Genomic DNA, 16,443 nt, shown 5'->3' on the forward strand with positions numbered 1-16,443 from the left:
ATCGAACTTGGGTCTTTGCGCTTGCAAGGCAGGTGGCGGAACCACTGAGTTAAATCCCTGGCCCTAGAACCATAGTATTTGATAGTTTAAGAATAATTAAAAATAGCCAGGCATTGTGGTATACACCTATAATCCCAGCTTCTTGGGAGGCAAGAAGATCACAGTTCAAAGCCAGCCTGGACATCTTAGCAAGACCCTGTTTCAAAGCTTTCAGAGGGTGGGGGATATAGTTCATCGGCAGAGCACTTGCTTAGCATACACAAGGCCCTGAGTTCAATTGTTAGTACTGAAAAATATCGTTTAATAATAATGAAAGACAATAACTATATCGCCTTGCTATAAAATCCATTAGTTGTCTGAATTCTTAACCTAAGTTTTCTTGTACAGTAAACACACAGGCTGGGCCTGGGCCTGGAGTTAATGAAGATAAGTTTTGATGGAAGGTGTTGCAGGCTTAGCTCACCAAATCAGTTCTTGGCCACCTTGGAAAAATGGCACCTACCTACTTTGGGGACTTATAGGACACAGTCAGCCTGGTTTATCATTTATCTCCGTTCTTACAGGATATAAACTGAGCCATTCATATCTTTTTAAACACTTTTTCTGCAGAAGAAACAGACATTTCTATTCTTGCTTCCAAGACTTAGCTTTTAACTGTTAGAATAATATATGTGAAGATTTATTAAGTAAAACACTTAAAAATTTTAATAAAGGTGAGGATTCCAACAAAGTTACATGCCTATGGTAAGAAATTACATTACTCTTCAAATGTAGTCTTGTTATGTTATTTTACTTTGCGTTCACAAGGTAGTTTTAGAAGTTCTGTATTATAATATGTGGAAAAGAAATAAGCATTAAATTTTTTCTTCACATTTTAAAGTTCTAAATATAAAGAGGTAGGATATTTATTACTAATTTATGTTTATTAGCTCAAATTAACATTTAAAACAGATCCTAATTTTTAAGACTTAAATGCTTGTAAAAATTTAGAATTTTCTATGTTTAGCAGTAGACCCTGATCTTGGTGTGTTTGTATTCAAAACTGCACACAGTATACTTTCTGTGTAAAAGTTGACCAATGAAAGTCTTAAGCAATCTAAGAAAAAAGGAGATAAGTTTCCAAGGATTTTATGATGCAGAGCCCATTTACTGGGTCTTGAAAGTGTAAGCAAGGAACTTGAACAGAGGTTCTTTAAGTATAACCAGATTCTTGTCAGTAATTAGAACATTTTTAATATTAATTGGATTTAGTAATACTAAACATTAGTAATAGCTAAACATTAGTCAGTTTGACCTCTGCATTTATGTAGTTTTTTTTAAACTAGGAAGTATTTGTCAGAGATTACACAATAAAACAAGGCATTAGCATCTCAAGAAATAATTTTTGTAGTTATTTGATTAATTCTTTTAGTACTTTTTGAAGTGTTACTAAGTGGTACTTTTTAAATGAAATGCCCCCCCCCCCGTTTTTTTTCCTGGTACTGTTTCTGCTGTGGTGTCTATTTTGTCTGATGTGAATATAGCCACTCCCCTTTTTATTTATGAATGTTAGTGTGATCTTTTTATATCCTTTTAGCCCATTTTTGTCTTTACATTAAAAATGAATTTCTTGTAAGTGATGTGTAGTTGAGTCTAGCTTTTCTTATGTGTTTTGTTAGTTTTTCGTTTTTTTGGTAGACAAAAGAAGTGGGAGATCATACCCAAAGGCCTCACTAGGCAAGCATCTACCACTGAGCTACGTCCCCAGCCCCCTCCCCTGCCCATTTGAAAAATTTTGCATTTTAAATGTGGGTGTAGGGCCAGGGATTTAGCTCAGTGGTGCCTTGCAAGCTCACAGGAGCAAGGACCTGAGTTTCATCCCTGGTACAAAAACAAAAACAAAATGTGCATGTAACCCATTCATACTTAAGTGCTCAGTGATATGGGTGGGTTTAAATTTACAATCTTAACTGTTTTCTCTTTGCTTCTGTTGTTATTTGATTCCTTTTCACCCCTCTCTCTCATTTGGTTCACTGGGTATGTTTTATAGTGCTTACAACATAGGGGCAGGGGTTATCAGCCCTAAATTTATCAGTCTGCCTTTACTTAATGTCATACTATTTCCTCACAACAGTAATTTTCTACTTCTGGCCTTGTGCTATTGTTGTATATTTTAATTCTCTGTGTTCGTAAGCTCTACAGTGTATGACATTTGCTTTAAATAAATCAACTTCCTTTAAGGAAATTAAAAATAAGAATTATTGGTCTGGGGATTTGGCTCAGTGGTTCTGCTGCCCGCCTCCCAAGCACAAGGGCCAGCGTTTGATCCCTGGTACCCCCAAAAAACCCGATGTATTCTATTTATCTAATATTTACTATTTCTGTTGTTTCTCATTCTTCTATACAGGTCTAGACATCCCATCTGTTATTTTCCTTTAATTTAAATATTTCATTAAGGTTTCTTGTGTGGTTTACAGGTCTGCTGGTGATGAATTTTGTTCCTCTTCAGTATGTTTAAGAAAAGCTTTAACTTAGGCTCATTGACGTAGCATTTTTTTGGAACTGGCTGTACATTTCTAGATCGAGGGGTTTTCTTTCTCTATTTTAAAAATGTTCTCTTTTTTGGTGGTCTTCATTGTTTCTAGTGATGAGTCTACCATTTTTTATCTTCATTACTCTATATAACACTGTCTTTGGCTGCTTTAAAATCTTACCACTGGTGTTAAGTAATTTAATTGCAAAGTGCTTTGGTTTAGTTTTGTTTTTCGTACTTGACATTCATTGAATCATTATTCAGTTGAATCATTGTTCTCTCTTCTCCCTTGTGACCTTCGCTTTAGAAAGTTTCTACCAAGCTCTTAATTTTATTTAATGTATTTTTCAGACATTCGTTTTTCATCTCTGTAAGTTTGCTTTGGCTCTTTTTTTTTCCATATCTGTTTAACATTCTCAGTCTACCTTTTGACCATGTAAGTGTGTGTATATTTAGTAACTCTTTGAAATTCCGTCATCTACTACTTCTTATCTGTGATTTCTAGGCTTCATTTGATTGATCTTTCTTGTAATAGGCCATATGTTATTTTTGGCATGGTTGGTAATTTTTGAATGAATACCAAGCATCGTGGATTTTACTTTATTGGATACTAAGTATTTTTGTATTATCTTGATTTGATAATGTGCATCTGTAGCACCAGCTACTCAGACTGAGGCAAGAGAATCTCTTGAGCCTATCCAGGCCACCCTGCGTAAAACAGTGAGACACCCATCTGAAAGAAAAAAAAAATTACTAGAAACTAGTGCTTCCTAAGGAATATTTATTGGATGGAAGCAGAGTAGCCTTTAAGGTTCCTCCCCCGCCACCCCACCCCACCCCTGCCCCCACTAAGGTAAATCCCTCCCTTCTGTGTATTCTGCCTCCTGTCCTATGAGTTTAGGAGAATTTTCTGTTCTGACTGCCTGGTAAACTGATACTCCTCCTAATCATTTCAGGTGGCTGTTTACATTTCAGTCTGAGGGTATAGGGTGGGCTCTCCGTGGAGCTATGGGAACTCTTCTGGTGCAGTGGTCTGGCGACTCCTCCAGGCATGAATTGAGTGTTCTACGGTCTTACCTTGTTCGTGTCCCCTCTCTCAGGATCCACTGTCTTTAGCTGCGTGACTACCAGTATTTCAAAATCCTCATTTCACAATTTTATCTTGTTTTTGATTGTGTCATGTGGGATAGTAAATCTAGTTCAGCTTGGCCAAAAATGAAAGTTAAGCTAGTGTTTTTTAGTTTTTAAATTACTTTTTTTTTTTTTTTTACTGTAGTATCAGGCTAAAGTGGTATGTTACTATTCATATTAATTCACCTTAATGGTACCTTGGAAATAGAGAATTCTCTCAATAAATTGTATACCTAGCTGTTCTCCTGTGGCATTACACTTCTAATTCTGGGAGTTGTATTGAATCATTCAGCCTTTTTTGAATAATATTTAGCTGGCAGCATGGCATGTTGGACTCTCTTTAAGGATATGGCTTTTGTTCTTGGTGATGAGTAAAGGTGGCATAGTTAAGCATTAATTTCTATCTTTCTATTTCCTGTAGGAAGTAGAAGCACTATTTAAAGGAGATAATTTACCAAAATTCATAAACTGCGAATTTGCCTATAATGATAATTGGTTTATTACATTTGAAACAGAAGCTGATGCACAGCAGGTAAGTTCATTTCTCCACGACCCTATGCAGTACATAGCTTGCTTGTGTTTATTAGTAGTACATAGAATAAATCTAGCATCGCAATTATTATCAGTGTTGTTTGATTATAAAATGCAGAGAAAATAGAATTGTAGAAACTTAAATGGTTGTGTTTTATAGCATTCTACAAATGGTAACATTACTTTCTAAGGACATTGTAACATAAGCAACATAGGAAAATTATTGGTTTTACTGTTTGCAAGGTGCTCAGGAAAATTTGAACCTAACCATAATCTTTCAGTGGGCATTGTGTTTCAAGATGCTTTTTACATACTCCTTGAGGAGACAGAAGGAGTTAAGGTTCTTGTTGCCTTGCCCTTAAAGGAAGTTATCTTGCTTGGGAGAAACAATTTCATGAGTGTGAAGTATTAAATGGTACAAATGCTATTGGAGGTTCAAAAGAGAAACCGCAAGAGTCTGAAAGATGGTATTAACTAGCTGTAAGGGGAAGAAAGGAGAAATAGGAGATCAGAATACACGATGGAACAAAGTATGAACATGCTGACCTACCTTAATATTGTTGGCTGAAGTTAAATGAGAGTGCACAGAGCCTTTGGAGATACACAGAGAGCTTAATTTAGATTTAATGTGGAGAAGAATAGGAAGCTGCATATAAATAATGACTTTAGAATATTCCATCCTCATCTTTTTCCCATCCTGTGGAGGAACTGCATAATCCTAATTTCAAATTAGGAATTCAGTATTTACTGTTTGCTCTGAGTCAGGATACTTGAGGTTGTTTTAAGGAATCTGTGACCCAGAGAGTCAAGGGTCACTGTCTTGTGTCCTGTCCGCCATATTGCTTCACAGTTCCTTCGTTGAGCTGTTGAATTAACTACCAGTTTATCTTATTTAGAAGATTAATAGAATGGCATTTTGGGTGATCTTTGCCCTTAGGCTTACAAATATCTGCGAGAAGAAGTCAAAACTTTTCAAGGAAAGCCAATTAAGGTAAGCAAGACTGTTGGTTTTACTTTCTTTATTTTTCTAACCAGTGTTCTTTGGTATTCTAACAAAAAGTTAAATGTTTTCAAACAGGCACGGATAAAAGCAAAGGCAATAGCTATAAACACATTTTTGCCAAAGAATGGATTTAGACCTCTGGACATGAACCTTTATACACAGCAGCGTTACACAACATCGTTTTATTTACCTCCAGTATACAGTCCCCAGCAGCAGTTTCCTCTGTACAGCCTGATTACCCCCCAGACGTGGTCAGCAACGCATAGCTATCTTGATCCACCCTTGGTAAATCTTTGTTTTTTTTTTTAACCTTGGAATTTACGTAGCAGAAAATTATATTTTAGACATTGTACTACTACTCTGAGAATTTAAAAGGCTAGTCTGTTTGGGGAGCCAGATATATTTGCAGTTTGCTGTAGTACAACGTTCAAGTTATGTTGTAGATTTTGAATATAATTGGGCGATAAAGATAGAGCTGTATGTGTACAAACTTTTAGTACTATGATCATGACTTTGCCCCGTTCATCTCCTGTCTTGAATTTCCTTTCCTGTAAGACACAGAATGCAGTAAGAGCTCTTGTGTGTATTGGATGCCCTTCTGAGCACAGGGGAATGACGGGGAGCTTTGTTAAGGAGAAGGAGGTATTTTAGTAGTCTTACAGTCCATGACAAATGGAATACATGCTGTCCTCAAAGTTTGGTTTACTCCTCACGTTAGTCTTGAACTTGAATCACTGGTCGCTTTTATACACTAAAGAAGTAAAAATAAGTACCCATGAGAAAACTCAGACTGGAAAGGACAAGTATGTCAAGAAAATAATAATTGCACTAATAGAACGTATCTGCAAAACACCACTATACTTATTATTAGTAGTTTATCAGTTAAGTTGAGCTTTTCAAGTTATGTAAGATTTTACTATACAGGGTCAAAGAGAGGGAAGTTTCAAACATTGATTGCATTCACAAAAATATGCAAATGATTTTAGATCAGGTTGTGCTTCTGAGCTAAAGCCTAGACTGGGTATGGGGACTAGGGGAGTAAACCGGGTAAGTTTTCAGGACAAGTCATACTGGTTTCTTATATGGTGTACAGATGCATGTGGACTTTACCTTGTGCCTTGTGGGAAATTGTCTGATGTTTCTCTAAGCAGGGAATTGAAGTCATGTAAAAGGTAGTTATGGACAGAAAAATGACTTAATAGAAAGTCTCAAAGGGGCCCATAACTCTCCAAAAGTCTGGAACCACTACAGTAAAAGAATGTTTGCCATACAAAGCAACTAAAATTTAAGGTTAATTCTGCCTCTCCTCTGCCTATAAAAATGTACCTGTGTACTTACAGTTCCTCATCACAAGAGAACCTTAAAGGAACTACATTTCTAGCCCCTTGCCATTGAATAATCTTCCCCAAACATGGCTAACTGCCATGCTCTTCCAATTCCATTCTTCCTCAGTCAGTTGATTCTCCCATCTCTCTAATCACTTTTTTCCTTGTCTGAACTACGCTGTCTTGGGATGTTGGCTTAGCTATGGTCTTGACTTCTGTTCTATATTCAGGTCATTTCTTATGGCGTCCATGTGGACCTGGTCTAGATGTGTGAAATCAGGTCTCTTCATCAAAGCCTTTTTCTGTGATTTGGAGCATTGCATCAGTTGAGCAAACATAAAGAGATGGTGCCTGTTAATTCCTAACAAGTTACAATGTTAAATTACTGTTACTCAGTTTTATTTTTAAATTCCTAAGCAAAATTACTCAAGCACCAGAATTCCATATGTAAAGTTACATATGTAAGATAATTAATCTTTATTGGTTTTACTGTGAGTTAAAAATCTCTAAAATTTCAGCCTGAATAGATGGTTCTCCTAGTGTAACACATTTTTAGTCTGTAGAGAGTGATTCTACCTGATAAGTGTTTCCTTCTTGTTGCCGTATATTGTTTTTAAATTGATGAATGATAAGCTATTTGAATATCTTTTTTCTATTTTAGCAGTGTCGGTGAACCTTTTAGAGCTTTCAGTGATACAAATAGCCTGCCGTACACATGTGCCATAGGTTTGCCACCACTGTATTATAACTTCAGTTAACTGTAAAGAAAATTACTTTTTTCTGGTCCTGAATTCAGTCCCTGCTATCCCCCCACAAAAAAATTACATTTTTCCTTTCTGTCCCCTAGTTTTCAAACATGGGCAGCCTTATCAATCATGTGAAAATCTATAGTGGGGACTGGAGGACCCCACGCAAGTAAATATCTTAAAGGAATGTCAGTAACACAGAGAGTATTTGAAACCATATATCCAGAAGCCAGAAAATTAGCGATGTCTCTCTTCACCTTATATGTGTCTAAATTTTGAGAGTAGTTGAATGATGTTTAAAGTTCTATGCTTGATATTTTTAACTTTTTTAGGATTATATCTTTTAAGGGATCTGTGACTTTAAATTTTTCTTCTAAATCTCGTGTCAGTATATTTATAGGCCATGTGTCACCTTAATTTTTTTTTAATTTAATTTATTGGTACATTCTAGGTAGACAGTACAGTTACATTCATTACTGGGATCTTGTACATGTGTCACCTTAAAGTGTGAGTTGGGGAATAATTACCAATGATCTGAAAATATACTGCTCTTTAGAGCAAGAGTTGCATGGAAGTAGAGGTTAAAAAATATTCTCAAAGGCTGTGATGATGAAGTAAGCAAAGTTAATATCAGTATATAAATATTCTTACATTGAGAACTTTGCTGAAATTTATGAAGGTCATTGAAAACAAAGAATTCTTCTTGCCAGCTATGAAAGTGATGTTATTAGTATCCCTCAGGCTAAGCATTTGGACATAATGAGCCCGTGCCTATGTTCAAAACACCATGTGATCTTGAGTAAGGTTCTGTCTTCTTTTAATGTCAGTTTTCACGTGTGCAAATAATCTTCTCCACTGCATTATTATAAGGATTAACTGAGATGATGCAAAAAAAAAAAAAAAAAAAAGTCTTATCACCAGCCAGGTTGTTGTGAGTGCTCAGGAAATGTTAGTTTTTAATAACAATCTTAAAAAATGCTTATGTTACCTTACATCTGCCTTTAAGCATAACTTGGAACATAATGACCCTGGTAACAAGAGGATATAAATTATGCTGAGAATGTTAGCTAAACTGTAGTTTACTTGATGATGTGTTTACTTCTTTCTTAATAAATGTAGGTAACTCCATTTCCAAATACTGGATTTATTAATGGGTTTACATCTCCAACCTTCAAACCTGCAACATCTCCTTTGACTTCCCTCAGACAGTATCCTCCTAGAAGCAGGCAAGTTCCAAATATGATTCAGTGCTTATATGATTCATGTTGCTTTTTTTTTCTAATATCTATAATTAGGTACATCTGAATACAGTTCTAATCAAAGGTAAACATTCAAAACATACAACTGCTGCCTATAAAGACTAAGCATCAAAATCATTTGCCTCTATAAGAGTAGATTCTCTTCAGAGAAGGCTTTGGGGGCAAGTTGCACCATATATGTATGCCTCTGGCTTTAACTTGGACCTGGACTGACACATCATTGAATCAAGGCTTGGCATATAATTGATAGATTTGCATTGTCTTATATGTTGTCTGTTAACTATTCTAAACAACTTCTTTATATTAAATACTGTAGCAGATTTTAGCTTAGATATTTTGCATTAGCATGCTCATTATGTAACACCTTGACTGTTTTATAACTGAACATGTACAAACATTTTATTTATAGGAATCCTAGTAAGTCTCATCTACGCCATGCAATTCCTAGTGCAGAGAGAGGACCTGGGCTGCTAGAAAGTCCTTCAATATTTAACTTCACTGCAGATCGATTAATTAATGGTGTCCGGAGCCCACAGACAAGGCAAACAGGGCAAAGTAGAACACGAATACAAAACCCTTCGGCGTATGGGAAGCGAGATATTGGAACTGGGCGTGTGGAGCCAAGTAGTCTTGAATCTTCTCCTGGTTTAGGGAGAGGAAGGTGAGTTGCTTACATATTTTGTTTACCTATCATAAATTATTAACATTTTTAAATTTCCTTATTTTAGTTGTTTTATAATTATTTTCTAGTATAGCTCAGAAAATCAAACTGAAGGCTGGAAACATCAACAATTTTATATAATTGATGAGAATAGTTACTTTTAGAACAGAGGCTTAACTGGTTTTTTGTTTTTGTTTTTACATGGCATGAAATTTTTCCATGAGAACTGTATATGGAATTGAACTCTTTTTAAGTCATAGTCATTATTTATTATTTATAAAGAATGTGGAGTCATGCGGTCCCCACTTTCCACTTCATGTGCCTCACCACAGGAGTTGTCTCTGGCTCTCCAGATCCCTGCCTTTATCAGAGGGTGGCTTCCAGGCTTCGTACCATGGACTCTTAAACTTGTTCCCTTTCTAGCTGACAGAAAGATACAGTACACAGATTCAAGAGTTTGGTAGGCAGGCAAATCAGTGTTTAAGTCCCATTTCTACTAAATTTATCTATAAACAAAAAGTTGTCATTATGAAATTGGGCCTGTCAGCTCTATTATTTCCATCCTTGGGTGAGAGGTCTTAACATCCTTGGTATTTGTGGTCATTACTTAAGGTGCATTAATTACCATGCATCACGAAACTCAGTTTCTGTATACCCACTTCTTTCTCACTGTTGATACACCTTGAACTTTATTGCTTGCTAGTTTATCTCCTACTGTTTATATCGAAGGGATGAAATTAGAAAATATGCAGGTGGGTTGCAAAGTTTACACCCCTTCTAGTCGTAACTAGATCATTTCATCTCCTCAGTTATTAATTTGATACAGATTCTCAAGGTTTCCCTCTGACGTGATGAGCTAGCATTTTGCCTCACCTGGGTTTTTTCTTTTATCCTATCTTGAAAAAGTTTAAATGATAATATTTCTAAGCTTTCAGTTCATCAAGTATGCAGAAATGTCTGACCTACAGGAACTCCAAAATTGTTCGTTCTTCTTTCTTTCTGGTACAGTAACAATATACCTCTGAGATACTGCAGGTTTGGCTGCATATTACAATAAAGCAGTATCATAATAAAGTGAGTCACATTTTTTTTGTTTCCTAGTGTGTATACAACTTATGTTTTCACTATTTAATAGCCTAGTGAGTATACAGTAGCATCACATCTTAAAAAAACAGTGCGCATACTTTAATTTAATTAGCTGTAAACACCGTGGCACTCAGACCAGCCCACATACTTTAATTTAAAAATATTTAATTGCTAAAATTGGTAACGGTCTGAGCCTTCCCCAAGTCCTAATCTTTCTGCTGGTGGAGGATCTTGCCTTGATGGTGATAGCTTCCATGTGGTAAAGGTTGAGATGGCTCTGGCAATTTCTTAAAAAAATAACAATAGTGAATTTTGCTGCATTGATCAGCTATGTTTTGTAAGATTTCTCTATGGCATATGATGTAATTTGATAGCCTTTTATCCACAGTAGAACTTCTTTCAAAATTGAAGCCAGTCCTCAGAATCTACTTCTACTTATCAGCTAAGTTTATATAATATTCTAAATGTTTTGTCACAATAACAGCAGTATTCCCAAGATTTTTACTTTAAAAAAAAAAGGCAGCAACTCACCTGGGTGTGGTGGTACGACTGCAATCTCAGCACTGAGAGAAGCTCAAGCAGGAGCCCGATTGAACATTTGAGCCCCGCCTGGACAACCTAGTGATTTTGTGAGACCCTACCCCCAGATTTAAAAACTTCTGCAGGTTATATAGCTCAGTGCAGAGGCCCTGGGTTGTATGGGGCGGGGGTAATTCATTTGTTTTATCATGAGATTGTAGCAGTTCAGTGACATCTTTAGGTTCCATTTGTAATTCTAGTTCTTTTGCTATTTCTACTATGTCTACAGTTATTTCCTTCACTGAACTCCTAAATTTTTCAGTCATCCACGAGGAGGGGAATCATCTCCTTCCAAACTCCTATTAATATTGATATTTGAGCCCTTCCCATGAATCCCAAGTGTTCTTTACTTGCATTAAATAATGGTGAATCCTTTCCATTTAAGACTTGAAAGTTGAAGCCAGGCCTGGTGACACATGCTTTATAAACAAATAATTGAGAGGCTGAGTCAGGAAATTTGCAAGTGAGACACTGTCTGGGGCTGGGGATGTAGCTCAGCATTCCCTAGGTTCACTCCCCAGTACTGTCAAAAGAAAAAGAAAGTTGAAATTACTCTTTGCTCCATAGTTGGCAGAATGGATTTTGTGTGAACAGGCTTGAAAACTATTAATCTCACTTCCTTTAGAGACTTTGTCAATGAGTAATAATATTTTGAAATGAATTTTTTTGTGTTTGTTTTCTCAGCAGTGGCTTTCAAAGGTGGGCATCAATAAACCGTGTCACAAGCAGATGTGCTGTCCTTGTTATTCTATTTATAGCACATGGCAGGGTGGAGTTGGTATGATTCTTGAGAGCCCTAGGAGTTTCACCATAGTGAATAAGGTTTGCCTTCAGCTTGAAGTAACTTGCTGCCTTAGCCCCTAAGAGAGAGTCAACCTGTCTTTGGAGGCCAGGCATTAATTTCTCTGGCAGTGAAAGTCCTAAATAGAAGACTGTTTGACCTATCCTGAAAATCTGTTCAGTGTAGCCATCTCCATTAATAACCATAGCCACATCTTCTGGGCAACTTATTATAGCGTCAATCTACTTGGCATTTGCTGCCTCAACTGTACTTGTATGTTTTAGGGGCAACTTCTTTGAACCTCATTCTTTAAGCTTGCTTTGAGTTAATCCTTGGCTTAAGGGATCAGAATTAGATCAGAGTTGAGATTTACCTGCTTTCATTGCAGTTTTCGAGTTAAACATTAAGAGGAATCCAGAAGTAGCTAATCTTGTCTGTAGTGACAAGATCAGTATTTGTGCAGCCCTGGGGAGACTGTAAGGTAGAGTGACCATAAGCAGTATGGTTTAGTAGAATTGGAACTGGACCACCATGTTTTAGTCAGGAAAACAAGCCACACCAGCTGTTTTGACCTTGAGTTGGTTCATCAGGTAACTGGAGACTGAAAAGGCAAAAGGGGAACACTAAGTAATGCAGCAGAGTTAGTGACGTTAGGTAGCACCCACCAAGCCTAGGGTTAAGTTTGGGACTGTTAAAGCCTAGAAGCTTAGAGAGAGGAGGCTTGCAGAGCTCCTTCTAACATGAAAATGGCTTTGTTTTGATTTAGATTTCATTTGTCATGCTTCCTAGGAAGCTAGCCAGAAGGTCCATAGAGCATCCCTGGCACAGAAGGCAAGAGATCCAAGTTCACCATTCTGATTTAGTTATGCCATCTTAGGCAAGACCACCTGTGGTCATTTGTAAATAAACAAGCTGGCTGTAAATAAACAAACAGCCCGGGGCCAGTCACTGTCAAGGATGGCTCTGAGGTCCCCGGGCAGGCAGAAGGAGGTGTGAGAAGTTGAGTAGTTTCAGCAGTGGCTGGTCTGGGAGGAGCCCTGGTGGAGCACCTACCACACCCACTGGGTTAGGACCCGCTGGACATCATGGCAGTCGCAGAGCAGATTCAGAAGGCTGATGAATTCATCCAAGCAGACGCCACCAGCAAGTTGTCAGTCATGGCTGAACAAGTCCAACTTTTGTGAGAACAAGCCAGAAAGATTCTGGAGGATGCCCACAGAGATGCTGCCTTGCACCACATAGCTTGTAACATGATGAAAAAACCTGGCAATACTTATTATCTGCACCAATAGAAGACTGTCCAGCAGTACTTTTCCATTATTTCTCCAAAGGAACAGGGAGTAAATTGTCCACATGACTTCTTTGGTACCAACAAACTACAGAATGATTTATCCTGGACTCCATTAGAGGACATTGAGAATCAAGAAGCTAAAATCATAATGAACAAACTGCTAAACCAGCCAGTGGCTCTGCCCCTATGCACTGAACCCATCTTCCGGGGACTGAGCCACTGAGTATGGACTCTGACCAGCAGCTCTCATAAGGGCCTGAACATCACCTTCTTGTTGCCCTTATTCTCTGCCCTGGTGGAAGTGGTCATGAGAACTGAGGGCATGTAGGTGAATCTTGGGATGATGCTCTGAGAATGTAAATCTTGTCATTGTTTTTAGTTAAGATGGTAAAGAATCACAGCTCTCTTTTGGGGGGATCCTGTCAGGGCCACTGATAACCAGCCAGTCAGTTTCAGAGGACTGGCCAGTCAACTTTCCATCTTCATCTCCAGCTATTCTTCTCTTAAGGCAGTGTGTTAAAGAAGACTCTTCTTCCTGCAGAAAGCTTGGTGATCATTTCCCAGGGGACCTGTTTTCCGTTTTATTTCAAATTAGGGATGAGGTTACTTCATATTTGGAGCACCTCCAGCTTCCGACTCATGTGGTAACCAGAATGTTGGATATTGGGGATGGCTGAAAAGGAAAGAACATAGATGGCTACTTAAGAGTGCATAGTGGTTCTGGAGTGTCTGCTACTGCTGAGGTCTGGCTTGCATTCCTGCCCATTCTCATCATGAGAATGATGAGCGTGCAAGGTGGCAGCAGAGGCCGGGCTTGGGAAGGTCCCTCTGAACACACACAATTTTAGAATTGGAAGAGGAACAGAAGGCTGCACAAACTGTTGCGTGCATTTTCTCTGTAGCCTCACTGAGGGAGAGGTCCTGAGTTCAGCCACCAAGAGGATCAGATCCATCAAGTGGCAACTTAAGATACTGCGCAAGAGAATGTGGTGGAGCAGCGGGAGTAAGAACCAAGGAAATAGCCAGCCTCTTGATTATGAGTTGTTATAAATTGAAAGTCATTTTGACCAGAATAATTCAAGAACTGTACAAGGACTGTTGGGCTAATTTATTGTAATTGATTCTGACTGGTTTCTTATAGCACTATATTTTATATCATGTTTGTTCAGCAGAATTAACTACATTTATAGCATCCATCATGGTGCGTTTCCTTCAGTGTTACATTGCCTATTATATAAGATGTAAAAGGTGTATACTTGAAAATAAATAAATAAACACATTAACACCCCTCCCCCCAGCTTATACAGTAAGACTCTTAGGGAGTCTTTGTGTTCAGTTGAAATGATAAAAGAGATAAAAAGAAAATGATAAGTTGAAATTCATGTGTAGCTTGTTGGACCACATGAGCCCGTCCAGGGCAATTGACCTGTCTGGGCCATCGTAGTCTGCCAGGCATTGCCACTTACTCGATGTTTGTTTATGACCTTACAAACTGCATTTCTACCCCGTGTAGCCTTGCTGCCTACAGGGGATCTGATTTTAAGAGTAGAAATGTAGAATATTGTTGATAGGAAGGCAGATAGGGATAGAAGGTACTGGGTTTATAGATCCTTGTCTTGCTGTTGTGGCATTAAGGCTAAAGGGGGTGAGGGAGAATGGAACAGGTTCTTTGGGGTCTTTCACATTTTAATGATAAGGAAATACACACTCGATAAAACTATTACTATTTTAAATAACTTACCTATATAATTTGATATCAGATTTTACATATTTTTCTTGTTCAAGTGTTCATATTTTAACAAAAATTCTATGTAACCACTGTATAAATTCTTTAATGTATGTTTTTTTAAATTTACTTTATCTGGACATGGGTTTTAATCCTTTACTATAAACTTTCTAATAGTTTTGTTTAAAGTTGGGCTTTTAGAATCAAAATTCATTTTTGAAAAATTACAAAGAAATAAAGACTAAATTGATGCATTCTTTGAATATGTGAGCACAAATATATACTTACTAAGTTTTCCAAGTGAGAAAAAATAATCTCTTGCTTTCCCCTCCTCTAGGAAAAATTCCTTTGGCTATCGAAAGAAAAGAGAGGAGAAGTTTGCAGTGAGTACATAGAGCATATATCATTTTTACAAGACTTGTAACTCTTGACTCTACATGGAAGTTAATTGGATTAAGGCTAAGACATGAGAAGGAACATTTCAAAAGACTTTCTTTTAATATGATGAGTAGTAAATGACATTTTTAGTGATATAAAGAGGAAGAAATTGGAGTTTATAGAAATTAATTACTAGTTTGTCAGTGCTGTTCGATAGTATGTAAATATATGTGCTGTCAAATACGGACATTGAGGAGCCTACTCTTGCACACACTGAAGGCTACATGGGTGTCTGGATTAGTCCTTTAGTGTAGCTAACTAACTATGTTGCGTAATTTAATACACAGGAGCTCCTTACTTCTTCTCCATGGGAAGACATTGTGAAAATGTTCTAAGGCTTCCAGTGGACGCCTGAAAGAGTAGATGGTACCACAACCTGTCATTTAATGCCTTTTTCATTTTAACTAAGCTCTTACCATGTATTATGCTTGTAACATTTGCAGTTTGAGATGCAACAGCAAAACTAGCATCTCATGGATAGAAGATGCATTCTTACTGCAGATACAAGTTTAGCTTACAAGTTTTCTTCTAATTTATTTATTTATTTTTGGTTTTTTGAGACAGGGTCTTACTATGTAGTTGAGACTGACCTGGAACTCACTGTGTAGCCCAGGCTGGTCTCGAACTCACAGCGATCCTCCTGCCTCAGCCTCCCGAGTGCTGGGATTACAGGTGTGCACCACCACGCCCGGCACAAGTTTTCTTCTTAAGCCAAGAACTTTCACCATTTCACTATGTGCTGCTAAAGCAAGCACACCATTTCACTTTAAAAGAAGCACTTTTTGTGGCTTTTCTTCGGCCCATCGAATTGCCAACATCACCGTTTTTACACATTAGGACCAGTATTAAGTAAAATAGAAGTTACTTGAACACAAGCATACCAGTACCACACAGTTGAGTTGATAATAGGTACCGAGTGGCAAAGGTGTGGATGGCATGTACAAGTACACCAAGCATGCACTGGGCAGAGGAGGGATTCACATCTCGAGCAGGACAGTGCAAGATCTCATCACACTACTTAGAACAGCACACAGTTCAAAATTTAATAATTGCTCATTTCTGGAGTTTTCTTTAGTTTTGCAGAAAACAAAATTACCAATAAGGGAGCACCGCTGTACCTGGAGCCATTCATGTGGTCAAGCCTAAATAGCTTGCCCTGTGTAGGGATTTGTTCATCTTTGTTTTTCTTTGAAAACATCATCTCTCCATTATGTACATTATGTACAAAACATTGTTTGCCTTCGCTATAACCTAAGCACAAGACAAATTCAAAATGAGTAATAAATTAAATTTATGTGTGTGGTAAGATACTGTCATTTTGCTTGAGTTAATGAAATGGCTTCTCTCTTCCTTTTTTTTTTTTTTTTTTTTTTT

General features: G+C 37.5%; 1 protein-coding gene across 2 annotated transcripts in view; it reads left to right on the plus strand.

Moving 5' to 3' along the window:
* Positions 1-16,443, plus strand: part of Larp4b (La ribonucleoprotein 4B) — a 56,810-nt gene that overhangs the window by 32,427 nt on the left and 7,940 nt on the right. For both annotated transcript variants that reach the window (XM_010615735.3, XM_010615737.1), the window contains 6 exons: positions 4,065-4,175; positions 5,112-5,165; positions 5,253-5,462; positions 8,368-8,474; positions 8,917-9,168; positions 14,969-15,014. In XM_010615735.3, coding sequence (XP_010614037.1) covers positions 4,065-4,175; positions 5,112-5,165; positions 5,253-5,462; positions 8,368-8,474; positions 8,917-9,168; positions 14,969-15,014 — 780 coding nt within the window. The remainder of the gene's footprint in view (positions 1-4,064; positions 4,176-5,111; positions 5,166-5,252; positions 5,463-8,367; positions 8,475-8,916; positions 9,169-14,968; positions 15,015-16,443) is intronic.

This window comes from Fukomys damarensis, unplaced genomic scaffold, assembly GCF_012274545.1.
Source record: "Fukomys damarensis isolate Sample0158 unplaced genomic scaffold, DMR_v1.0_HiC HiC_scaffold_10, whole genome shotgun sequence".
Classification (NCBI taxonomy): Eukaryota; Metazoa; Chordata; class Mammalia; order Rodentia; family Bathyergidae; genus Fukomys; species Fukomys damarensis.